This window comes from Mesoplodon mirus (genome assembly GCF_964341445.2).
Source record: "Mesoplodon mirus genome assembly, chromosome: 12".
In the NCBI taxonomy this organism is placed as follows: domain Eukaryota; kingdom Metazoa; phylum Chordata; class Mammalia; order Artiodactyla; family Ziphiidae; genus Mesoplodon; species Mesoplodon mirus.
Genome location: NC_138988.1, coordinates 31,254,996 through 31,281,852, shown reverse-complemented (window position 1 = coordinate 31,281,852; position 26,857 = coordinate 31,254,996). Strand labels below are relative to the sequence as shown.

At 43.8% G+C, this 26,857-nt stretch overlaps 1 protein-coding gene across 4 annotated transcripts in view; it reads left to right on the top strand.

Annotated features, from left to right (window-relative positions):
* Positions 1 to 26,857, top strand: part of ABHD6 (abhydrolase domain containing 6, acylglycerol lipase) — a 52,559-nt gene that overhangs the window by 22,994 nt on the left and 2,708 nt on the right. For all 4 annotated transcript variants that reach the window (XM_082637422.1, XM_082637419.1, XM_082637420.1 and 1 more), the window contains 7 exons: positions 2,375 to 2,527; positions 11,849 to 12,005; positions 13,388 to 13,501; positions 14,803 to 14,935; positions 18,940 to 19,097; positions 22,620 to 22,674; positions 22,882 to 22,982. In XM_082637422.1, the coding sequence (XP_082493548.1) occupies positions 2,409 to 2,527; positions 11,849 to 12,005; positions 13,388 to 13,501; positions 14,803 to 14,935; positions 18,940 to 19,097; positions 22,620 to 22,674; positions 22,882 to 22,982 (837 nt within the window). In that variant the 5' untranslated portion in view covers positions 2,375 to 2,408. The remainder of the gene's footprint in view (positions 1 to 2,374; positions 2,528 to 11,848; positions 12,006 to 13,387; positions 13,502 to 14,802; positions 14,936 to 18,939; positions 19,098 to 22,619; positions 22,675 to 22,881; positions 22,983 to 26,857) is intronic.

Sequence of the window (26,857 nt, the reverse complement as noted above, 5' to 3'; positions counted from 1 at the left end):
TGCCCCTGAGAAGGCGGCAGCTTTCATTACCGTAGACTCAGTACTGTCCCCGGATAGAGTGTGTGTGAAACTGAAAGGAACTATCTAACCCACCTACAGATGTATCTGTTTCCCCCTCTAGACCGAGGGGCTTGTTTCACCAAACCTCTCACAAGAGACCAAACATCTAAATGGAGATGTCACATCTTCATGGAGAAATCAGGGGTGACAAATGTGGGTATTTAACAGCAGAGAGGTTACAAAGATTGAGAAAAGGCCATCTGAAAAAAATGAGACCAAGTGGAGTTAGGAGCAAAGACAGTGGGTCCAAGTCAGAAACTTGTTTTATAATCATGACTACCAGCTGAGTGACCTTGGGCAAGTTACTTAACCTCTCTGTGCCTTAGTTGCCTCAGCCTATAAATATAGGGAATAAAACACTCACCTTGCCTGTTTGATGGAGTTGGTGTGCTCTATCAAGGGTTAGCAAATTACAACCTGAAGTCTGTTTTTTACAATAAAATTTTATTGGCACACAGTCACACCCATTCATTACATGTTGTATGGCTGCTGTCCCACTACAAGGGCAGCTTGAAGAGTTGGGACAGAGACCTTATAACCCGCGATGCTGAAATATTTATCATCTGCCCTTTACAGAAAAAGTTGGCTGACCCCCATGCTCAGTGGTCATACTGTGCCATCATGAAATCACTATAAAATTGAAACACACATCAGTTGATGGAGGTGTATGGGACAAAGCCTTCCATTTCACAGGAAATATAAGGAAGACCATGATTTGCTAGATGTTTGCTTTTTCATGAAGAAGGCTCTTTTTTATGTTAGTGAGATGCACACTTAGCACAAGTGGCCAAGTCCTCAGATGACAAAGGGCCATACCTGACTTACAGATCCTTGCAGGAGTTGTTTTCTCTACTGGGGAGGATGACAGGACTTGAAATATTTTTTATTCCATGAAAAAAAAAAAAAACATGTTGTGAGTGAGTTCATGAGACAGGACTGGGTGGGGACCTCTAATTCAGTGGTGATTTCCAGAGTGCCTAGAAATGGGTCAGGCCCTAGTCTGAATGCTGGGGATATAGTTCCTCCCCTCTTGGAGCTCTCATCCTAGCCTTCAGATGTGTCCACCAAGTCTATGGAAGGACATCAGAAAGTATACTGAAAACTCTGCTGTTCTAATGTGTTCCCTCCTAACTTTTTACTGTATATTTCTTATATTTGAAGTCTATGCCTGTACATGATACATAACCAAAGATTTTAAAGGGTAGACCATGAAAAGCAAGTCTCCCTCTATCCCTGACACCCATCTGATTCCCCACCTCAGATGCAACCACTGTTGCTGGTTTCTTGTACACCTTCCAGTGATAGTCTGTATATAGATAAGCATCCATGTGTACGTGTGTATTTTTTCCTTCCTCTCTTCCCTTCCTCCCTTCCAGGTCTTCTGTCCTCCCTGACTTTTCATTTTTAAAAATTGCAAACCTAGTAGGAAAGTTAGAGGTTACCAGTGCATTTCACCACACTTATTTATTTCTCCCTCCCCTACACACACAACGCACGCATGCACACACACGCGGGCAAACCAAGATGCACACACGCATGCACACAATGCACAGATGCACACACGCTCACACACACACACGCACATATACATTTTTTCTCTCCTCAACTTTTAAAAGTGAGTAGCAGATGTCACTATTCTTTATCCCTTAATCAGCAGACTCTAGGAACAAGGACGTTCTCTTACATATAAACATAACCACAATTTCATCACCACACTCACTGATACAATAATGTTATCTAATAACCAGTCCTTACTCACATTTCCCTAGTTGTCCCCACAGTTTCCTTTATAGCTTAAAAAAACCTCCAGGATCATCTTAAGGATTCCTCATTACATTTAGTTGTCCTGCCTATTTAGATTTTTTAAAGCACTTGCCTCCTGATCCTTGCTCTCATTCTGTGTCATTCACTTCTCTGTTCTGCTTTGCTTCTTCACCTTGTCTCCTGAGACGAACTTTCTTTCTCTTTTTCTTTTTAATTAAAAAATTTTTTTATTTATTTTTGGCCACATTGGGTCTTTGTTGCTGCACTCAGGCTTTATTTAGCTGTGGCGAGCGGGGGCTACTCTTCGTTGCGGTGCGCGGGCTTCTCATTGCGGTGGCTTCTCTTTGCGGTGGCTTCTCTTGTGGAGCACGGGCTCTAGGCGCGCGGGCTTCAGTAGTTGTGGCTCACGGGCTTAGTTGCTCCAATGCATGTGGGATCTTCCCAGACCAGCAATTGAACCTGTGTCCCCTGCATTGGCAGGCAGATTCTTAACCACTGCGCCATCAGGGAAGTCCCTGAGATGGAGTTTCAATACTGTCTCTCTCTTCAGCCCCTGCAGGTGTCAGCCAGCCCTAAAGAGCAGGATGGATCTTGACGTGGTTAACATGTTTGTGATCGCGGGCGGGACACTGGCCATCCCGATCCTGGCGTTTGTAGCCTCATTTCTCCTGTGGCCTTCGGCACTGATAAGAATCTATTACTGGTAAGTTCATTTTATAGTTCAAGTTTTCAGGAGTATCATGACCATGCCATCTTCTCTGCTTGTCCTTTTTGGTTGTGGCTGTTCAATATTTATCATGAAATATTTCAAACTTACAGAAAAGTTGAAAGACATCCTTTCTTGAATGTTGGGAGTGTTTCTGAAGTAGTGGTAGCTTCTCCCCAGGTAAATTCTTCCAGGTTTCTGATGGTGTCTTTGCTCAGGAGACCACTCTGTCTCCCAACATCACTGATTCATGGGAATTCCTTTGGTTTTTCTTGGTCGTTGGATTCTGATCCAGTGATGTCTTGACAGGTACAGTGAAATGCACTGAAAAATGAGTTTAAAAGAGTAGGATCGTGGAGATGGCATTGATAGGACAGAATGGTTTTAGATGTTTTTAAAAGCAATCATTGGTCATGCCCACCCAGGGATGCCAAAAAAAAGAAAAAAAAAGTGTTCATTAGTAAAGTGGCAGAAAAGAAGTTTCCAAAACTTCTGTCATTCTTGAGTCACCTTTATGCTCCTTGCTCTATCTGCATACCACCTCTACTTTTCTTTTGTATTTTCTTTAGAGTGACTTTTTAAGAAAACCTTCAATCAATTTAAGAGTGACATGTCACAACCTTAAGTGGAAAGCTTGCCATACATACCAAAAATATTAAATTAATATAAGAAAGTAAAAATAAGCACAATGCCATTAAACTATGTTCATAAATTCTAGCCTGGATACCATTGCCTACCAAAGACTCTCTCCTTTCTCTGTGTTAAAAAGTCTGAGAGGTGTGAAAGGTATAGAGCCTTTCTCCTTGATGGAATCAGAAGGTTAACAGTTGAAAAGAGAGAAGCTTTCTCATGATGTGCGTCAGGGACTTTTCATGCCACAGTCCATTTACCAAATAAAATCACCTCTCACACTCCCATGGATTCATCCCACGATGAAGGAAATACTGAAATAGACCTGGTTCCTCTCTGTGCCATAGGGAAGCACACTGAGATTTAATCACACTTCTGGAACTTCGGACTGCCTTCTGTGCCCCGAGAGAAGAATGCAGGGAGGCTGTGCTTGTGCCCTTTATCTGCCCTCCCTTCTGGCTCCCTTTTGTTTCATTAGACTGTGGAATTTTCCGCCTGCCAGCCAGCCTCTGATCCTTGAAAAGAAGCTAATTGAACAGAAGGGAGCTTTCATGTTTCACTCACTCTTGTGGGGAGGTGATGACCCCTTCATAGGGTCACCCAGGACCCACCTCCACATTGATGAAGCTAAGACTCTGGCTGCTTAAATGCCATTGCCCTTGAAGCACTGGCAGTAGGAGTGCTTTGGGGCCAAGGCTCCCATGTGGCCCGTGACATGGAGAGGCCAGAGTGGTGTGCCCCTCTCCACCCTGCAGAGGCACCATGGACCTCCACATGCAAATTTCATTTTTCTTGAAGTGAAGCAGAGAATGCAGTTCAGCGATGTGACCCATAACCATGTATATGGCTGCATGCAGAGGTGTGATTATTCTATCCACCACATGCGGAAACCAGCCTCTGCAGCAGAGTCCCCCAACACCCAATTCCTTGGGCCATCGCGGAGAAGGCTTTCAGAGTCAGAATGTTAGAATAATTTTGACGCTTGATCTTTCAAGAGAAGATTAACTTCATAGCAAATAATTGACTTTTTTGAGTTAAAATTCATATAACTTAAACTTCATCATTTTAAAGTGTACATTTAATTGGCTTTAATATATACACCGTACTGTGAATTACCACTGTCTAATTGAGAACATTTCCATCTCCCCCCAAAGAACCCCCATACTTGTTAGCAGGTACTCCCAGTTTTCTCCTCTCTTCATCCCCTGGTAACTAGTAATCTACCTTCTGTCTCTTTGGATTTGCCTGTTGTGGACATTTCATATAAATGAGATTGTACGATTTGTGTTTTTTTGGGGTCTGGCTTCTTGCGCTTTTCAAGGCTTACCCATGCTGCAGCGTGTATCTATACTTTGTTCATTGTGATGGCTGAATAATGGTCCATTGTATGGTTATACCACATTTTATTTATCCAAATGGACGTATGTGTTGTTTCCACTTTTTGCTATTATGAATAATGCCTCATAGAAAATAATTCACTTTTATGAACAAGTAATACCACCAAAACCCAGTGAGGCCCCACAGAGAACATTCAGTCCTTTATTATTTGACAGCGCAGATGCAGGTGACCTTAAAGCCTGCCCATGCCCATTACTTCACTCAGAGCTGTAGCTGGAGGATGAACACAAATCTCTTTATTTTGTGAACTCAGCCACACAGGCCAAGAAGAAACCCAGTTGGCTGAGGAGGATGAAAATCCTAGAAATCCTTTCGGATTATGCCGGGTAGCACTGTGGCAGAGGGGCTGTCATTATAGTAATAGAACCCGTAATGCCATTGCAGAGTCGCCGGAATTCCTGTGAGCGGCTTCCCCCACCCCACTGAAACGCACAGCCTGTTTCCTTCAAAGCACCTCACTGCAGGGCTTCCCTGGTGGCTCAGTGGTTGAGAGTCCGCCTGCCGATGCAGGGAACACGGGTTCGTGCCCCGGTCCGGGAAGATGCCACATGCCGCGGAGCCTGTGCGTCCAGAGCCTGTGCTCCACAGCGGGAGAGGCCACAGCAGTGAGAGGCCCGCGTACCGCAAAAAAAAAAAAAAAAAATCACCTCACTGCAAGTGACACTTTCACAGTGGTTGTCATAGGATGAGCAGCTTTGCTGTGAGTCACTTATGTCCCTTAACCACAGCTACTCCTCCAAAGGCCTTCATTTACTCAGCTGCCTGTAACGACCACCCATAGGTTCACCCTGCAGACCTGGCTTAGCCAAGTTAATTTTCAGGATTGCGATGTGAACAGGAACAGCAGGCAGTAGAGGTAGCTGGGCATCCCTGATACCCCAAGCCATGCTGCCGAGTGAGCATATGGGTTTGAGGAAGGCATCTCGGGGCGCTCTCGCCTGGACTTCCCTCTGGGTCTTTTGAGTTCCTCAGGGCACAGTGTCCCCGGTGGGTCACAGCCAGCCTTCAGAGAACTCTCTCTGGGTCTAAGTGTCCCTGGAGCATGGCTAGCACAGTTCCACAGAGATGGGGACTATGATAGCTCCAGCAGGAGATGGCAAACATGTGGCTGTGAGAGTCCACAGACAGCCACACTGGAGATGCCGTGGCCACTGTGGGTGACATCAGGGGCTGCTGTGGCTTTCGTTTTGTAAACTGTCAAAACTGTTCACTGAATGAAAAAGACTGAGATTTTTAAAGATTTTCGTTTTCCCAAAGAAACTCAGTTGTGCAATCAGTATAAGAAATCATACATATAAGAGAGAGAAGAGGATAATTGGAAAAGAAGAAATAAAACTGATGTTGTTTCTGATGGTATGATTGTGTACGTAGGAAGTCCAGAAGACTTTTATGGTTATGTTGTATTATATACACTTGACCTAAAGATGGGGAGATAATGGCCAAGAAACATGTGAAATGATGCTCAATTTTGTTGGCCCTAAGGGATATTCAAATTAAAACCACAGTGAGATACCATTTCACACCCTTCAGAATGGCTAAAATGAAATGGGCTGACTGACAATTCCAAGTATTGGCAAGGATGTTGTATTAGTTCCCTAGGGCTGCTGTAACAAATTGCCACAAACTGGGTGACTTAACAACAACAGAAATTTATTCTCTCACAGTCTGGGAGGCTAGAAATACTAAATCAAAGCGCTGGCAAGGTTGGTTCCTTCTGGACGCTGAGGGAGGATCTGTTCCATTTCCCCCTCCCTAGCTTCTACTGTTTGCCAGCAACCCTTGGCATTCCTTGACTTGTAGTTGTGTTACTCCTGTCTCTGCCTCTGTCTTCACATGGTGTTCTTCCTTCTGTGTGTTTCTGTGTCCTAATTTCCCTCTTATAAGGACACCAGTCGCGTTGGATTTGAAGCCAACCCTAATCCACTATGACCTCAGCTTAACTTGACTACATCTGCAAAGACCCTATTTCCAAATAAGGTCATATTCACGGTTTCCAGGTGGACATGAATTCTAGCGGGATACTATTAACCCACTATAGATTTGCAACAACTAGAATCTGGTGTATTGTTGACTGAAGTGTAAACTGGTTCATCCACTTTGGAAAACTGTTTGACAAAATGACCCACTAATTTCACCCAAAAGAAGTGTGTATATGTATTGATCAAAAGATATATACAAAAATGTTCCATAGCAGCTCCATTTATAATACCTCCAAACTGGAAACACCCAATGTCCATTAATACTGTAATAGATAAATAAATTGAGGTATAGTCACACCATTATTCACACAATGGAGTACTATATAGCTATGAAAATGGAAAGAAGTAACGCTACATTTTACTACATGAATGATCCTTACAAACGTAATATTGAGTGGAAGGAGTCAGATACAAATAAGAACTTATTGTATGATAAAATTCTAAAACATGCAGAACTCTCCTGTTTGAAAATGAGGTAGTGGTTACCTTTAGGAGGTATTAATGGGGAGAGGCATGAGGTGGATATCTGGGATGCTGGTCGTAGTCTAGACCTTGGTCTGGGTGGCAGATAATGGGTTCATTCACTTTGTGCAGATTCATCAGGCTGTACACTTATAATATGTGTACTTTTCTGTATTATTTATACTTACATTGAAAGTTTCTCTAAAAAATAACAATGAAGGATGTAGAGAAATTGGATCCCTCATATACTGCTAGTGGAGAATGTGAAATGATGTAACCACTTTGGAATACAGTCTGGCAGTTCCTCAAAAGGTTTTTTTTTTTAAAGCTACTATATGACCCAGGAATTCTACTCCTACATGAAATGAGAACACCCAAGAGAACAGAAAACATATGTCCATAGGAAAACTTGTATATGTGTGTTCATAGTGGCACTATTCCTAATAGCTCAGAAGTAGAAACAACCCAAATGTCCATCAACAGATGAATGGATAAACAAATATGGCATATCCATATGATGGAATATTATTTAGCCTTAAAAAGGAATGAAATACTGATATATTCTATAATGGATGAACTTGAAAACACGCTAAGTGAAATACGCCAGACACAAAAGGCCACGTATTGAATGAACCCATTCATGGGAAATGTCTAGAATAGGCAAATCCATAGAGACTTGAAGTAAACTAGTGGTTGCCAGGAGCTGCAGAGGAGAATGGTGAGTGAGTGCTCATGGGTATGGATTTCTTTCTTTTTCTTTTTTAATTGTGGTAAAATATACACAATATAAAATTTACCTTTTTAACTATTTGTAAGTATATAGTTCAGTTGGGCTTCTTTTTTTTTTTTTTGAGATTGAAGCAGTGCAAGCTTTATTCAATGACCAGAGAATGGAAAAGTGGGAACTTAGTTTACAACTATCACCCTAATGGCGAGAAGGATTTGCTTTTTGGGGGATATAGTTGTTTTACAATGTTGTGTTAGTTTCTACTGTATACAGCGAAGTAAAGTAGAGTTCCCTGTGCTCTACAGCAGGTTCTCATTAGTTATCTATTTTATACATGTTAGTGTGTATATGTCAATCCCAATCTCCTAATTCATCCCACCCCACCCCCCTTTCCCTGCTTGGTGTCCATATGTTTGTTCTCTACATCTGTCTCTATTTCTGCAGTCAGGTTTCTTTTTGATAAAAATGTTCCAGGATTAGTGGTGATGGTTGCACAACTTTGTGAATATACTAAAAACACCTCAGTTGTACCATTTAAAAGGGTGAATTTTTTGGTATGTAAACTATATCTCAATAAAAAAAAATGTATATTCAACATCCTTGTCCTTAGGGAAATGCAAATGAAAACCACAGTGATATACGACACACACATTAGGATGGCTATTATTAAAAAAATGGAAAATAGCAAGTGTTGGTGAGGATGTAGAGAAACTGGAACCCTTGTGCTTTGCTGGTAGAAATGTAAAGTGGTATAACTACTGTGGAAAAGTTTAGTGGTTCCTTAAAAAGTTAAACACAGAATTACTATGTGATCCAACAATTGTACTTCTATACCCCAAAGAACTGAAAGCAAGGACTCAAACAGATACTTATATACCAGTGTACATAGCAGCATTATGCACAATTGCCAAAAAAATGGAAACAATCCAAATATCCATCAACAGATAAATGATAAACAAAATGTGGTATATACATACAATGGGATATTATTCAACCTTAAAAAGGAATAAAATTCTGATGTAGGGTACAACATGGATGAACCTTGAAAACATTTTGCTAAGTGAAATAAGCCAGACACCAAAGAACAAATATTGTGTGATTCCACTTATATGGCTATCATATTTGTCACAAAATTTTCCACAATTTTTCTGGAATTTTGGCAAATGATATATTTGAAGGACAGAATCTTTTTTATATAATAATAAAACTACCATTTATTGATTATTTCCCGTGTGTTGGGCATTGAACCAGACTTTGTAATGGATTATCTCTTTTAATCTTAACCATATCCTCAGTAGAATGCAACATTTTCCCATATTATAGATGAGGAAATTGAGTTTCATGATCATATAGCCAGTAAATGAATGAGCTGGGATATGAATGTGTGAACAAATTCATGTTACCGTATCATATTTGAATCATGAAATATGTATGTTTTGTCATAAGAAGAGCTGTTAAGCTAGCCAGTTTTATTGTATCTTTAACGTTTTGAATAGGCAATATATTCACTGAAAAAGTACTAAAAAAAGCATGGTAAGTCTGCCTCCCACTGCTGTTCCCTCTCTACCTACTTCTCACAGTAGTTCCCACCTCCGCTCCAGATACTCATTTTAGTAGTACCTTGTATATGCTCCCATGCATTTTGTATGCAGGTATGAGTAAATATGAATATATATCCTCATCTCCCTCTCCCTTTATTTTACACAAAGGGTTAAAGTTGGTCCATTTAGGCTATTTGCTATTGTACGACTTGGCTACCTCTTTGATGCAAAGTATACCACAAAGTGAATCTCTGATTGAATTAATTATCTTCCATCTTGGAGAGATTCTTCATGCAGAGAGTTCAATTTGTTTAGACGGTAATTTCATATTGAAATCAGTTTCAGGCCAAACTCCAGCACTGCCAAGTCTTATGTAACCAACAGAAGCTGAGCTTTCAACCAGCTGCCATATGTTGTAAGGAATAAAATCAGAGGGCTGATGAGATAATTCTTATGAAACAAGTTCTCACTGTCAGAGTCTCTAGGAAAAATATATCTGGAGTGGAAGGCAGAGGAGGGCATATGACCTTTATCAAGCTTATCCATCATAGTGGAAATTATGTCTGTACAAAACCAAATGTTTGTTACCATAAATTCTGCATCACAATTAAAATCCAAACAGTTTTTTTTTTAAGCAGTCAAATCAATCAAAATCCAATACTTGAGAATGAATAGCTTCTTTGAAACCACAGTAACACTTAAATATGGTTAAGACTCTGATGGCCAGTCCTTGTGTCTGAGTGATTCCCTGGGCCCAGCAAAGGGACCAAGTTTCCAGAGCCCTGAAGACAAGGGATAACACCCCAAAATATGGTCTGATTTTCCACTCCACGTTCATTGGCCAGGCAGCTGCTAAGAACAAAGGCTGCATCTCCCAATACCTGGCCAACAGATGCAGTATATCCTCATAAATTGATTGCTTCTCTGAGGTGCCCTCAAGTGTATTTGTGGAGAAGCTTCAAGAACAAGTCAAGGAGCAGCTGTCCTATGAGACTGGAGAGATTCCGTGAAAGAATCTGGATGTCATGAAGGAGGCAATGGTTCAGGCAGGCGAAGCCGCCGCTGAGATTACTAGGAAGCTGGAGAAACAGGAGAAGAAACGCTTAAAGAAGGAAGAGAACAGCTGGCTGCAGTTCCCCTTGCATCTTCAGAAAACAGCATCAGTGCTCAGGGGGAACGCAAGGAGACAAGTGCAAGACCCAAAAAGAAGAAAGTGAAAGCCCCAGGAGGCTTCTCAGGAGAATGGCACGGAAGATTCGTTGGTCTCTTTCTCCAAACCCAAGAAAAAGAAATCTTTTTCCAAGGAGGAGCTAGTTAGTAGTGATCCTGAAGAGACAGCCGTCAGTGGAAATCTTCCCAAGAGGAAGAAATCTTTCCCCAAAGAGGAACCAGTTAGTGACCCTGATGAAGAGTCAGGAAACAAGAGTGTCCCAAAGAAAAAGAGGAAATTCTCCAAGGAGGAGCTGTAAGCTGTGGACCGGAGGAGGCTGCTGGCAGCAAGAGCAGCAGTTCCAAGGAATGAAAAAGTTCCAAAAGCTACCCCAGGAAGATTAGAATGGACCTTTCCCTGGTGGGGCGTAACCTGCGGGGATACTTCCCAACCCATCTCCTGAAATTTGGTTGGTTGAAAGGCTAATTAAACTTCCAGCTTGCTCAAATAGAATTACAAATAGGCAAAGTAGTGTTTTTCACAGCAGTCACTGGAATCACCCACACTGGACAGCTGTGAGGTATGTTGAGTCCTGAGACAATAAGGAATCCAGGCATCCGTCAGACAGCCTCCTGTTGTCCTTTCTTCCCATCCAGAGATTTGTGGATGTGGAATGATGCCACCACCAGCAACTGCAGCCTTGATGAGTCCGCTTCTTCATCTCCATGAGTAGCAAGTTGTAGGTGACAAGAGGGAACACACTTTACCTTTAAGTCTTCTGATGCATTTCCTTCCAATCAAAGTATCTCTGCAGTGAGGTCCTCTAGGACTCCAGGGCAACTGCCCTGTACCCAGAGTCACTCACGCCTGTACGTCCACAGCTGCTCGTCCCAGATTTCAGGTGTCAATGAACATGGCCCACCAGGAACTGCAAGCCAGCTGTCTTCGAGGGGAAACCACCTCTGTCTTGGCGTCTCTGGAGTCCTCCCCAGCCTTACCACCAGCCGTTTCCAATTCTGCTGAAGCTCAAACAAGCAAGGCAGAGAAAGGGCTCAAGTCAGACACCCAGTGAGGTCCCATTGTCTGCTCCTTCTTTGCACTGCGATTCAAAACTGCTAGAAATTCATGTTAACAAGGGGTTATTATGTGTCATGCTTCTTAAGAAAACACCCCCTTTTCCCTTTCTAATAGACTGCTTAGTAACATATATACATGTTACTTACAGAATATTCATGTAAGGTGCTTTCTGGAATGGTTTGGCTTTAGTGCTCCTTGAGGATGAAGCTCTGGGGGCTCCAGAGACATGCGTGGAGGACGAGGGCTGGGAAGAGTGTTGGTCTTACTTCAAAGTGAGACTATACAGAGTCCCCCTCCCGAAGCTGCTTCTCTGGAGCTCAATGACTTTGACTTGCCTGTATTTTCTGTCCCCAGGTACTGGCGGAGGGCACTGGGCATGCAGGTGCGCTATGTGCGCCACGAAGACTATCAGTTCTGTTACTCCTTCCGCGGCAGGCCTGGGAACAAGCCTTCCATCCTCATGCTCCACGGATTCTCTGCCCATAAGGACATGTGGCTCAGCGTGGTCAAGGTGCAGTCCTAGAGCCTTCTCTCTTCAGAGGGTGTCACTCAGTCAAGAAGAGGTTTCCACTTGGACACGATGTCATCAGCAGGGGTAGAAAGCAAGGGGAACCCAGAACTGTGGCTCAAATCATCCTAAAATTAATGCAGTATATTATTCAGATCCTTTTATTAGACAAACTTTACTGAATTGAATGTTATTTGTAAAATCTGTGCCTTAAAAATCATTTCACCGTATGAGTATTTCTTAGGGAAGATTTCTGACACTCAGTTTCATCTCAGGCCTGTCATGACTATCAAGATCCAGCTTTTAAAAACTCATTTGTTTTTTTATACTCCAAGATTCTCCCTTCCTTCCCCTCCTCCTCCCTTTTCTGTTTCTCCTTCTCCCCTCCCCATCTCCTTCCGTCTTCCTTCTGTTTCTGCTTTTCCTTAGCCCTTTAGAGAAACAGTCTTGATCTGGCAGCTTTCTGGGGTAGTTTTCCAAATCACTCCCTTTCTGTCCTGGTTTACTTGGGTGTGGCAACTTGCTTTACTGGTAAGAGTGAACAGCAGGTGAAGATGGGGGCTGGGAGAGGTCTTGGGAGGGAAGCACCCCAGGCTCCCACCTCAAGCAGGACCATACCTGAATGACCCCAAGTATGCGTCACACCAGGAGGAAAAGGCTCATACATCCTCTCCTTCCTTATGTTCTTATTTCCAAATTTCACTATGAGGACAGTCATCCTCATGCCTTAATGAACCTCTCACTTGCTGTCTCCATCTTTCATATAACTGAATATTTGTTTATTGATAACTGATGTTTCTCAGATTCCTCGTTAAATGTGGCACATATTTAAATGGAAGAAGGTGTTTAGGATAAAAATACCCTAGGAATTAGACTTAATGCAGGAAAAAAAATAGTTGAAACCAGAATTAGGGCGATCAGACATGGTTCTTAGGAAAAGCATTGCTCCTGTGGGCTCTGGAGCTGGACAGGACTCTGGGAGAGCAGAACTATCCCTTATAGTCCCAAGTCAGTGGCTGCGTGACTAGAGTTAAGTGTGGAAGGGGTGAGGGAAAGGAGGAGGACGTAGTACCTGCCAGCTGGTGTCAAGAAAGAGCAAAGGACGCAGGCCTGCTACCCTGACCTTTGTCCCCGTTTTCCAGTCATTCCCCCGAGTCTCCTTCCATTTCTGTATTAGATTTTGGGGGTTTCTGCTCCCTATAAGGCTACTGGCAATGTTTATTCACATCAGATGTTCTAGGGTAAGATACTGGGTGGTCCAGGTTCATAGCCTCCCCGGGAGTGGCTGCCCAGGTCACTTGGTAAGTAGGGGTAGCCTCCCCAGAAAAATGAGCAGACATGTTCTACACTGCACATACTGACACTGTGTGCCTGTGTATCCTCAGTTCCTTCCAAAGAACCTGCACTTGGTCTGCGTGGACATGCCAGGACATGAGGGCACCACCCGCTCCTCCCTGGATGATCTGTCCATAGATGGGCAAGTCAAGAGGATACACCAGGTAAGCAGGAGGCTCCACCAAAAATTGCCCAGGTGAGTCTTGCCCACTACTGCATGCCCAAGTCTGAAGAGTAGGCAAGGGAGTTCCATTCTGACTCAACCATTCTCCAATGCATTCTGTCTGCAAGTAATTGCAAACAAAATGGCAGCAGCCCAGTGGTATCCTTGGTCAGCTGTGGAGGACCAGGGCTTATTGCAGACTGTTCTCCTCTAAGCCTATTGCAGTTGTTTCTAAGGAAATGCCATCTGGGCATTTTCTCAGCTCTTCAGAAAGGGAGTTTAGAATTCCTCAAGACCATTTATTTTTTTAGAGTCTATTTTTCTGCTTACCAGCTACATGATGACAGTAACAGCATGTCTGCCTACTTGTAGAGGATGGGGAGGGTGCTCTTTGCATTTGGTTCTAATTTAGTATCTATCTTCAGCCCCCTCTGACAGGGCTTTCAAGGTCATGGGGCTCATGAGCTATTTCAAAATTTAGTGGTTCATAAGCTTCAAATGACATATTTTTCCCAGTTGAGGATATTTATTTAATGCCTGCCCCTCTCCCCCCATTGAACTATGTACTCTGTTGAGGTCAGGAACCTTGTTTCTTTGACTCTTTGCTGTATCCTCAGCAGCTGACCATAGTTCCTTGTACATAATGGACATCCAATAAATATTTTTTAGGTGAATGGGCAGATGGGTGGATAGTTGGTTGAATGGTTGGATAGATGGAAAGTTGGATGGATGGTTGGATGAATGGTTGGATGGTTGAATAGATGGATGGGTGGATCGTTATCTGAATGGATGGTTGGATGGATGGAAAGGCCTTAAATTAGGGCAGCGGTCAGCAAACTGTGGCCCATGGGCTCTGTTTGGCCTACTACCGAGTTTTGTAAGGTAAGTTTTATTGGGACTGAACGACACTCTCTCATTAACATGTTGTCTTTAGCTGCTTTTGTGCTACGACAGGAGAGGTGAATAGTTGCAACAGAGGTCATGTGGCCCACAAAAATTTCCCCAAGAAAATATTTACTCTCGGAGCCTTTATTTTAAAAGTTTGCTGACTGATGAATTAGGGGAATCCTTGTTGATTTTATACTTACAAATGACCTTTCAGTAACCTGTGTCAGGTAAAGAGAAGTACATGCATGTAACAGGGCTCATCTGGATAATAGATCCAGTAGATTCCAGATTCCCTTTCATCAGCAGTCCTTTTCACTTGTCCCCATAGGAAGTACAGAGGTTTTCTACTCTGTAATCACCATTGTCGTTGTCCACAGCTGTATAACCAAGGCTCTTTCTCGTTTCCCTTCCTAGTTTGTAGAATGCCTCAAGCTGAACAAAAAACCCTTCCACCTGATAGGCACCTCCATGGGCGGCCACGTGGCTGGGGTGTATGCTGCTTACTACCCATCAGATGTCTGCAGCCTGTCTCTTGTGTGCCCTGCCGGTGAGTTATGAGGCTGAAATAACCCTATGAGTGACTTGAGCTCAGCGGGGTCTGAATCTCTGAAGACATAAATGGCAGTGTCTGCTCTGACTGTTTTTTTTTTTTTTGTGGTACGCGGGCCTCTCACTGTTGTGGCCTCTCCCGTTGCGGAGCACAGGCTCCAGACGCGCAGGCTCAGCCGCAGGCTCAGCCGCTCCGCGGCATGTGGGATCTTCCCGGACCGGGACACGAACCCATGTCCCCTGCATCGGCAGGCGGACTTCAACCACTGCGCCCCAGGGAAGCCCTGACTGTTTTTTTAAAATCATCTTTTTGACGATATTTTAGAGATACTAATCAGATTGCTTCAGTGACAGAAACAATAGTTGTATAACCATAATCATAACCGTATTGAGTTTTTAAAAATTTTAACATGTTTATTAGAGTATAATTGCTTTACAATGTTGTGTCAGTTTCTGCTTTATAACAAAGTGAATCAGTTATACATATACATATGTGCCCATATTTCTTCCCTCTTGCATCTCCCTCCCTCCCACCCTCCCTATCCCACCCCTCTAGGTGGTCACAAAGCACCGCAGCTGCTTCCCACTAGCTATCTATTTTACATTTGAAAAATATGGAACGCTTCACGAATTTGCATGTCGTCCTTGTGCAGGGGCCATGCTGATCTTCTCTGTATTGTTCCAATTTTAGTACATGTGCTGCCGAAGCGAGCACTTGAGTTTTAAAATATAGAGCCAGCCTTGTTCCACAAAGAATTTGAGGTGGTTAATTTAAATGTGTATAGTACTTTACAACATATAAATACTTTGAAATATAATGATAATATTAACACCCAACATTTATTGAATTCTTATGAGCTAAGAATTTATATGGATTTATATGGATTTAATTCTTGCCTTAACCTTGTGAGGTGAAGGTACTGTTATCATGCCTCTTCCTTTTTTTGCTGAAAACTCAGAGATCTTTATTCATTATAAGATTTTTTTTTTTAATTAATTAATTTATTTATTTTTGGCTATGTTGGGTCTTCGTTGCTGCACGCGGGCTTTCTCTAGTTGTGGCAAGCGGGGGCTACTCTTCCTTGCGGTGTGTGGGCTTCTCATTGCGGTGGCTTCTCTTGTGGAGCACAGGCTCTAGGCACGGGGGCTTCAGTAATTGCAGCACGTGGGCTCAGTAGTTGTGGCTCGCAGGCTCTAGAGCGCAGGCTCAGTAGTTGTGGCGCACAGGCTTAGTTGCTCCACAGCATGTAGGATCTTCCCAAACCAGGACTCGAACCCGTGTCCCCTGCATTGGCAGGTGGATTCTTAACCACTGTGCCACTAGGGAAGTTCCACAAGATTTTTTTTGTTTTAATCAACAAACTTTAGTTTCTCTGTTCTTACAGGTATTCATGTCAACTTGAGCTGTAACGTGTCCCCGAAATTATGATCTGAAGTTGGATTTTTATTTTTTTATTTTTATTTTTAAAATATGGTACTTCATGAACTTGCATGTCATCCTTGCGCAGGGGCTATGCTAATCTTCTCTGTATTGTTCCAATTTTAGTATATATGCCCCTGAAGTGAGCACTAAAGTTAGATTAAAAAATTTTTTATATATATAAGCCTTCAAACTTGGATTTAGAGTGTGTTAGTGAGAAAAATCTTAATTTTTCTCTCTTCTTCCTTCGCTTGCTCCCCTCCCCACCCCTGGTACTTTATTGGAGTATGGTTTACACATAGTAAATTGTCCTGATTTTTAGTGTATATCTCAGTGACTTTTTACATATGTAATTCTTATCCAGATCGATTTAGTATGCCCATTTTATAGGTGGGACCATAGAAGTAATTACGCTAGTGCTGGAGCCAGGATAGGGACTGACCCTAGGCTGTCTCGCTCCAGAGCCCAAGCTGTGGTTTTTGGGGGAAGTCCTTTCACATTCACTACCTCTTTTATATATGACTCATATTCATTACCTCCTTTACCCGCTAGAATCCAGCCATGAATTGAACTTGTACACCTTCCACTGAAACATAACTAAATTTACCTTTGAAATCTTTTACTTACTCTGAAAGTTAAGTTTTCAGGTCTGTTAAGCTCATTGAAATCAAAGGCAAGCTCCCAAAGGGTTTTCTCTTCTCCTTTTCCCAAGCACTGTGTCTGAAATCATTTAGTCTTATAAAGTTTGAGAGTTGGAGGAATAACCCCTCTGGAAGGTTATTTAGATTTTAAATCACTTACGGAAGGTCAGATCTTAAATCACTTACGGAAGGTCTTTTTTGAATTTATGTTCATTTGCTCAGAGAAAGAGTTTTACACCAGAGTTTCCATTAGAAGTTTAGAATTACATTTGTTTATATATGAAAATGAAAAGATATGCTTTTTTTTTTTTTTTTTTTTTTTTTTTGCTGTACGCGGGCCTCTCACTGTTGTGGCCTCTCCCGTTGCAGAGCACAGGCTCCGGACGCACAGGCTCAGCGGCCATGGCTCACGGGCCCAGCCGCTCCGCGGCATATGGGATCCTCCCAGACCGGGGCACGAACCCGTATCCCCTGGATCGGCAGGCGGACTCTCAACCACTGCGCCACCAGGGAGGCCCAAAGATATGCTTTTTTTTTACTTTGAAATAATTTTACATTTACAGAAATGTTGCAAAGATAGTACAGAGGGGCCCACATGCCCTTCACCCAGTTCTCCCCTTTAACAGCTCATGAACCTCAGTAAATTTGTCACAACTAGGAAACCAACACTGGTTCATTACTGTTAACTAAACTCCAGGCTTTATTTGGATTTCATTAGTTTTTCCACAAATGTCCTTTTCTGGTCCAGAATCCAATTCAGGGTATACCACATGACATTTAGTTTAGGATTATTATTATTATTATTATTATTATTATTATTTATTTATTTATTTATTTTTGCGGTACGCGGGCCTCTCACTGTTCTGGCCTCTCCCGCTTCAGAGCACAGGCTCCGGACGCGCAGGCTCAGCGGCCATGGCTCACAGGCCCAGCCGCTCCGCGGCATGTGGGATCTTCCCGGACCGGGGCACGAACCCGTGTCCCCTGCATCGGCAGGCGGACTCTCAACCACTGCGCCACCAGGGAAGCCCTAGGATTATTTTTAAAGCAGAAGGGAATAGATCATGTAATCTGCCCATGGCATCATGAGAGCCACATGATACCCATGTTAGATTTAGAGGAGTTGCTGAATATAGGAGTTTTATAAAGTGTGGATTTCTGTGGCACAGTATGGATGCCACTGCCTCTCTTGCAAAGCTCTAGCTCTTCAGCTAAGTTAAACACCTAGAAATTTGCTCGGTGTTGGAAATGAAATTAGTTTTACCCTCCTGTATACGTCAGCTCATGTGAACTCTTGGTGTCGTCGTGCTTCAGGTGATAGAAAATAATGGTCAATGTCAAAGCTGTTCAAGCTCAGGATCACCTAATGCTCCCCTGGAGGAGGAGGGACTATGTGGGAGACAGCTCACAAGGGGACTCATTCTCGCTGTGTTTATGGATTGACCTCAAATAAGAGATTATTAAGTGGGTCCAGGCGGACGGAAGGAGTAGTCAGTCGCTCCAGTCCAGTCATGTATTTCACCAGGTCTCCTCTCAACCATACAGATGTGAAAGGGGCTCAGGCAAGCTGTCTTCTAGACTGGTGCTGCTTAAACTCTATCCTACGTATGAATCCCCTGGCAACTTTAGTGAGATTCTGATTTAAGAGACTTAGGGGAAAGGCTGAGATGCTGCATTTCTTATGGGCTCCCGGTACTGCTGGTCCATGGACCACAGTTTGAGTAACGAGCGCCCCTAAAATATTCTGAAGAATTTTTTTCTATGTTTCTCAGAGTGTGGTTCTGACTTTGAGCAAGGATGTCGGTACCAATGAAAAAGAAATCTGGTGAAAAACACCAGGAATATATTAGTTCTGGGCTGATACTGGAAGTTCTCTGTATAAAATGGGGTTTGGTAAGAAGGTAGGTATATTGCCAAGCTGTTTTGGTTTGAATCCCACAGGTCTGCAGTACTCAACTGATAATCCATTTGTACAGCGGCTCAAAGAACTGCAGGAGTCGGCCGCCGTGGAGAAGATTCCCTTGATCCCGTCCACTCCAGAAGAGATGAGTGAAATGCTCCACCTCTGCTCCTATGTGCGCTTCCGGGTGCCCCAGCAGGTAACGTGCTCTCAGCAGCAGTGTGCCTGCCCTCTGTCCAGGGCTCAGGGGGCCAGTACCTGCTTTCTCCTTGCGTTCCTGCCTTGTACTTATCTGTTCATTCATTCAACAGGTATCTGTATCATGCCCATGATGTATCTGGCACTGTGCTTGAGCACCGTGGGGAGTAAATAAGTCAGAGCAGGTCCCTGGGCAGATGCAGGCCAGTGGGGGAGGCAGACAATTAACAAGAAGACAAGTAATTACAAATTGTAATAAGTATTATAGAGGAAATGAAGACGGTGCAGTGATTGAAAACAGGGGAGGCCGGAGAAGCTGTGATGAGCCTCTGTGAGACAGGAGCATGGGCAGCGGTGGATAAAACAAAGTCAGTTCAAGATGCTGGAAGGAGGCCAGGGTGACTGGAGCCCAGAGGGTGAGGGAAAGAATGGGTTGAGAAAAGGTTGGAAAGGGATTCTGGGGCTGAATCAGAGATTCTCATTTTTTTTTTTTTTTAAAGATTTTTTTTTTAAATTAATTAATTAATTTATTTTTGCTGTGTTGGGTCTTCGTTTCTGTGCGAGGACTTTCTCTAGTTGTGGCAAGCTGGGGCCACTCTTCATCGCCGTGCGCGGGCCTCTCACTATCGCGGCCTCTCTTGTCGCGGAGCACAGGCTCCAGACGCGCAGGCTCAGTCGTTGTGGCTCACGGGCCTAGTTGCTCCGCGGCATGTGGGATCCACCCAGCCCAGGGCTTGAACTCGTGTCCCCTGCATTAGCAGGCAGATTCTCAACCACTGTGCCACCAGGGAAGCCCAGAGATTCTCATTTTTAAAAAAATCTCAGGACCCCTTTACACTCTTAAGAATTATTGAGAACCCAACGAGCCTTTGTTTATAGAGGTTATAACTATTGATATTACCATATTAGAAATTAAAACTCAGAAAAACTTTAAACACAAGGATACACAACACTTACTTCATTAGCCTTCAGAATGATGACATTATCCCCCATTATGTAGGCTCTGAACATCAGTATGCTTTAGAGAGAATAAAAGTGAAAAAGACAAGTGACATTTAGTGTTATTATGCAAATAGTTTGACGTCTTGGACTCCCAAGAACCACTTTGAGAACCACTGGGCTAGATCAATGTAGGACCTTACAGGTTATGGGAAGGAGACTGGAGTTTTTCTAAGTACAATAAGAGAAACACTGAAGGATTGTAGGTGAGCACAGACAGAAGCAGAGAAACCCATTAGGGTGCTGTTGTGGCTTGGAGATGAGGGTGGTGTAGACTGGGGTGGTAGCAGTGGAGACAAGACCGGAGAAGCTTTGGAAGGAAGAAGACAGGACTTACTGGCAAATTGGAATGAAGGATGAGGGACGGTGAGGCGTCCCAGGTGACTTTCTGGTACTTCAATTGGATAAAGGTAGTGTTTTCTGAGTAAGAGGAGGAGACGGATGGTGGGCTTGAGCAATAAGCGAAGAGCTCCATTTTGGATGTTTGAAGTTCAAGTTCCCTGTGAGACCATCAAGTGCAGGTGTCAAGTAGACAGTTGGCTGTACAGGTGGAGCTGAAGAAAGTCTGGCCTGGAGTTGTACAGTTAAAGCCATCAGCCAATGATGATATTAAAGGTCTTGGGTCTAAATGAGGTTGTGTAGGGAACGTGTGTGGAAAACCAAGAGAGGAGAGTCTGAGGCTGAGACCTCCCAAGAGCAAATTATCTCACTCTGTTGCAGGAACCGGACCCTGCCTCAGGGTGGGGTGGATCCTCCTAGGAGGTGAGAGAATGGGCTCTATTTAGAAGTTGTGAACATGACTCATTCATGGGTGTGGCCCATGTCTGAGGAAGCACCCAGAATCAGATTCTGCGGTATGTTCTATCCATGAAATCCTCTTTTCAGTCATGACATTGCACTGATCCCCTCTCCACTGATCTCTTTCCAGAATAGAGTGGCCAAACAGGGTTTTAGAAATTTCCATGTTCTGAGTTGTCAGGGATGTGAAAACACTGGGAGAAAATAAATGCATGTCCCAAAGTCTTTCCTGGAGCACCCGAGCACTCAGCCCATTGTGTCACATTGTGTTATGATCGTCTGTTTGCTTGCTTGTGTCTTCCATTCTTACCTCTGTAAGAGCAAGGACTCTGTCTTTGGCTGCTCTTGCATGAGGTAGCTCCTAGGTATAGATTCGATGGATCAATGGATGGGAGGAAGCCTGGATAATGCAGGGATGGAGAATGGATGTGTAGGTAGATACAGGATAGATGGATGCATGAACTGATGCATGAACTGATGGACGTGCATGCATCGATGATTTAGGGATGCTGAAAATAGCTGGATGGCTGAATGCTTGGTTGGATGGATGGGAAAATGTCTGGAGACAGCAGGGATGGAGGGTGGTTGGATTGGTGGATGCAGGATAGATGGATACGTGGGTAGAATTATGCATATGTGATCCAGAGGTGCAGGATGGATAGGTGATGGAGGATGGATGGGCAGATGCAGGATAAGTGGACACATGGATAGACATGTGCATGTCTGAGTCAGAGATGCAGGATGGATGGGTAGTTGGGTAGGTGGAGCAGAGGTGGAGGATGGATGGATGGAAGATGGATAGATGCATGAGTGCAGGATAGATAGTAGAACAAAGAAGATGTCTGATGCTCAGCCCTGTGTGTTGGACAGCTTGCCATTGGCCTCACCTCTGGGCTTCCACTTCCAGAGTAGTCAGATTCTGTCATGCTGCAGAGGGTGCGTTTTAGTCCAGAGCAGTTACGGCAGGATCTTCCCACTTCAGTCAGTGCACAGGACTCCTGAGAGTGCAGTTAAGGGGTTCAGACCATTCCCAGGGAGATGAGAGGAGTGATGGCTGCTAATGCGAGCCCTGGCCTCTACCTCAAGAACCCTGAGGCGGGGGAGAGGCGGGCCGTGTTCCTTCCGGCCGCAGCACCTCTCTGGGCCCGTCTTGCAGGTCCCGCAGGCCTGTCCTATCCACCTGTGCTGCCTCGCAGCCCGCGGCAGGGAGGGCCAGGGCAGTGTCACACAAGGAGCACAGGACACCGGAAGCCTTCCCACAATGTCCGCATCGTTTATTTCTTCATTGTTTGAGAGGCCCTTCATCCCCAATGGTTTACTTTTTTTTAAATAGACCTGTTTTGCATTGGGTATTACTGAATAATTACTTGATATTATTTCCATCCTGATTGTGTCTCAGGCTAAGCGGAGATTTTCTCAAAGGTAAAGCAGCTATCAGGCCATCTCGGGTGTATTTTACATGCCGCAGGGGACCTTTGGCTTCACAGTATGACCAAAGTTCCTCTCTAATGAAAAAGAAAAAAACCTCTTATGAACCTAACTCCCCATTACATTGCATAGTACATCATGGGAATTTGGAGGACCAGGCCCTACAGACCTTGACAATGCCCTAAACTGCTGGAACCCTAAACTGCTGGACTTCTTTTCCTTCGTCGTCCCAGACCCATGTGAGGCCTGAGGATATGAATCTTCCCTTGCCTTCTGACTTTGGGTTATTTATCCTCAGATCCTGCAAGGCCTTGTCGACGTCCGCATCCCTCATAACAATTTCTACCGAAAACGTAAGTAGCCCTGCATTAAGCTCTGAGCTTGTGTGACAAGTCAAGCTTTATGGGTGGCTGGCTCTTTTTTCTTACATTTCTGAGACTGATAGTTTTCTGGGGCCCCTCGAGAAAAAGGCAGTGGCTTAGGCTCAAAGACTGTCTATACTCGGTGGTGTCCACGGCACAGCCCAGCATGCACTCACTTTATTTTCCTTCTCTCAAAAGTGTTTTTGGAGATCGTCAGTGAGAAGTCGAGATACTCCCTCCATCAGAACATGGACAAGATCAAGGTCCCGACGCAGATCATCTGGGGGAAACAAGATCAGGTATGTAGTGTGTCCCTGTGACCTCCTGTGTCAGTCACACCAGGCTCTGAGGAAAAGCTAGAGGTCATTTATAATGGGAGCCTGGCTGGTTTCTGATCCCAGGAAGAGGCGGCACACACCTGGTCCAGGTGCCAGTGTTCACGGGGAGCATCATTCTGTGAGCTGAGAGCAATGACATTAACCTCTTAAAATGTAAGGCAGGGCTTCCCTGGTGGCACAGTGGTTGAGAGTCCGCCTGCCGATGCAGGGGATGCAGGTTCGTGCCCCAGTCCAGGAAGGTCCCACATGCCACGGAGCGGCTGGGCCCGTGAGCCATGGCCGCTGAGCCTGCGCGTCTGGAGCCTGTGCTCTGAAGCGGGAGAGGCCAGAACAGTGAGAGGCCCGCGTACCGCAAAAAAAAAAATAAAGTAAGGCAATTTTTTTTTTAAACATGCTTAAAAGCTTTATTTTATAAATGTATTTATTTATTTATTTATTTTTGGCTGCATTGGGTCTTCGTTGCTGTGCGCGGGCTTTCTCTAGCAGTGGCGAGTGGGGGCTACTCTTCATTGTGGTGCTCGGGTTTCTCATTGCGGTGGCTTCTCTTGTGGCAGAGCATGGGCTTTAGGCGCGCAGGTTTCGGTAGTTGTGGCTCACGGGCTCTAGAGCGCAGGCTCAGTAATTGTGGCGCACGGGCGTAGTTGCTCCGTGGCCTGTGAGATCTTCCCGGACCAGGGCTTGAACCCATGTTCCCTGCATTGGCAGGAGGATTCTTAACCTCTGCGCCAACAGGGAAGCCTGTAAGGCAATTTTAAATCATTTTTGCAAATTATTTTTCTCAAAGCCATATAATCACATGGTACAAAAAACTTCAAAGAGTACGAAAAGATTTATAATGCGAACTTGGTCTCTTTAACATTCCAAATCCCAATTCCCATTTCGTCGAGGCAGCACTTACAGTCTTGCGTATATTTCTTAAATTTTCTAAGGCAGGAGTTGGCAAATATTTTCTGTAAAGGGCCAGATAGTAAATATTTGCAACTTTGCTGGCAATAAGTTCTCTGTCACATCTACTCAACTGTGCTGTGTGTTGCAAAAGCAGACGTGGGGACATGCAGACAAATGGCAGGCAGAGCTCCAGTGAACCTTTAGTCACAAAACAAGCAGGGGACCATTGTTTGCCTGCTCCTATTCTAAGCATATATCAATATGCGTAAATAAGTTTATCTGTAAGTTTTTCAAACATGCTATATATATACTATTTTGCACCCTAGTTCACATCTATAAGAAAGATATACCTTAGAAATCACTTCATATCAGCCCATACAGATCTACTCATTCTATTTTAAAAAATATTTTAGTTTGAAATAATGACAAATTTATAGAAGAATTGTAGAAATAGTACAGAGTACTCCTATATTGCTTTACCAAATTTCATCTGTTTTAACTGCTTTATTGAAATATAATTCACATGCTGTAAAACTCACCTTGTGCACCCCACTGCAGCCCAGTCGTAGAACACTTCTGTCACTCCCCAGAGTTCCCTCTTGCCCATTTGCAGTTAATCTCCATTCCTACCCCAGCCCCATGCAACCACTGATCTGTTTTTTGCTTCTGTAGTTTTGCCTAGAATATAGTTTTCTGGAATTTTCATAAAATGGTATCGTATTGCATGTAGTCTTTTGCATCTGGCTTCTTTTTTTGTTTGTTTGGGTTTTTTTTTTTTTGCGATACATGGGCCTCTCACTGTTGTGGCCTCTCCCGTTGCGGAGCACAGGCTCCGGATGCGCAGGATTAGCGGCCATGGCTCACGGGCCCAACCACTCCGCGGCATGTGGGATCTTCCCAGACCAGGGCACGAACCCGTGTCCCCTGCATCGGCAGGCGGACTGTCAACCACTGCGCCACCAGGGAAGCCCTGCATCTGGCTTCTTTCACTCAAGCATAATGTTTCTGAGGTTCATCCATATTGTTGCCTATACCAGCAGTTTGTTCCTTTTTATTGCTGAGTGTCATTCCATGGTATGTGTGTACCACATCTTATTTATTACCAACTTTTTAACAGTTGCCACACTGGCTTTATCATCCTCATCTAGATAGATCTAGAAATATGTATTTTTGGATCATTTGGAGTAGGTTACTTACACTATGTACCTTTACCCCCAATATTTCAAGGTGTATTTACTGCAAACCAGGATATTCTCTCACATAATCACAGTACGTTGTCACATTTAAGAAGTTTAACATTGATGCAATAGCTTTTAACTAATCTATAGTCCATATTGCAAATTTATTTGTTGTTTCAATAACGTCCTACGTAGACCCCTCCTCCTGCCCCCTGAACCAGGATCACATACTGCATGTCATGTCTCTTCCGTCTCCTTTAATATGAAATGTTTCCCTCAGTCTGTCTTTATCTTTCGTGACATTGAGATACTTGAAGAGGGCAGGCCAGTTATTTTACAAAATGTTCTTCAATTTGAGTTTGTTTGCTGTTTCCTCATGATTAAATTCAGGTTATATATCCCTTATCTCATGGGTGATAAGATATCACATCCTCAGAGGGATAGTGTCTTTCTGCCACTGGGTGATGGGGATTTTTTTTTTTGGCCACACTGTGCGGCATGTGGGATCTTAGTTCCCCAACCAGACGTTGAACCCATGCCCCCTGCGGTGGAAGCACAGAGTCTTAACCACTGGACTGCCAGGGAAGTCCTGGTGATGGGAATTTTGATTGTCTGGTCATGACGTCTTGTTTTCTTCATCATAGACTAATTATTTCTCCCCTGGCAACTGATAAGCAGTCTGTGGGGAGGCACTTTGAGACTGTGCAGATATCCTGCTCCTCATCAAACATTCCCCTTAGATTTATCATTCGTGAATGATCCTTGCCCAAAACAAAATTTTATGTTCTTTTTGGGAGCTGCATAGTACTGCATTATATGGCTCTGCCGCAGTATATTTAACTAGTGCCCTATTGATGGTCACTTAGGTCATTTTCAATTTTGCCATTAAACAACATGTCAGTTAACATCATTATACATGTGTGTTTGTGGAGTGTTGAGAACATATCTGAAGGGTCAATTCTTAAATGTGGAATCGCTAGGTCAGAGGCTTTGTACATTTTTAAATTTTGATAGGCTTTGTCAGATGGCTCTATTAGTTTACTAGGGCTGCTGTAACAACGTGCCACAAACTGGGTGGCTTAAACAACAGAAATTGGCTGTCTCACAGTTCTGGAGACTGGAACTCCAAGATCAAGGCGTCAGCAGGTTGGTTCCTTCTGGGAGTTCTGAAGGAGAGTCTGTTCCATGCCCCTCCCCAAGCTTCTGGGAGTTTGCTGGCTATCTTTGGTGTTCCTTGGCTTATAGATGCATCACCCTCATCTCTGCCTTCATCATCACATGGCATTCTCCCTGTGCCTATGTGTCTCTGTGTTTAAATTTCCCCTTTTTGTAAGATGCCAGTCATACTAGATTTGGGGTCCACCCTGCTCCAGTATAACCTCTTCTTAACTAATTACATCTACAATGACCCTATTTCCAAATAAAGTCACATTTTGAGGTTTTGGGGGTTAGGACTTCAACATATGGATTTGGGAGGGGGCACAATCAATCCATAATAAACCCTCCAAAGAAATACTCATTTATACCCCAGAAGCTCCCCTTTGGTTTGCAACTGTTCTTTAGAAATCATATCTTATTGAAAGTTCTTGGAAAGTTAAAAGCAAGAGGAGATGGTGGGAAATGGAGCCCACAGGCAGACAGGATTACAGTGTCTGGTAAAGGGTATCTAGCGGTCTTATGCTGTTGACAGTCGTGAGAAAGGAAATTAGAGTAAAGCTTTCCCTGTTGAGACAGCTCCCCTGTGGACACCAAGGTGAAAGCCACCATTGT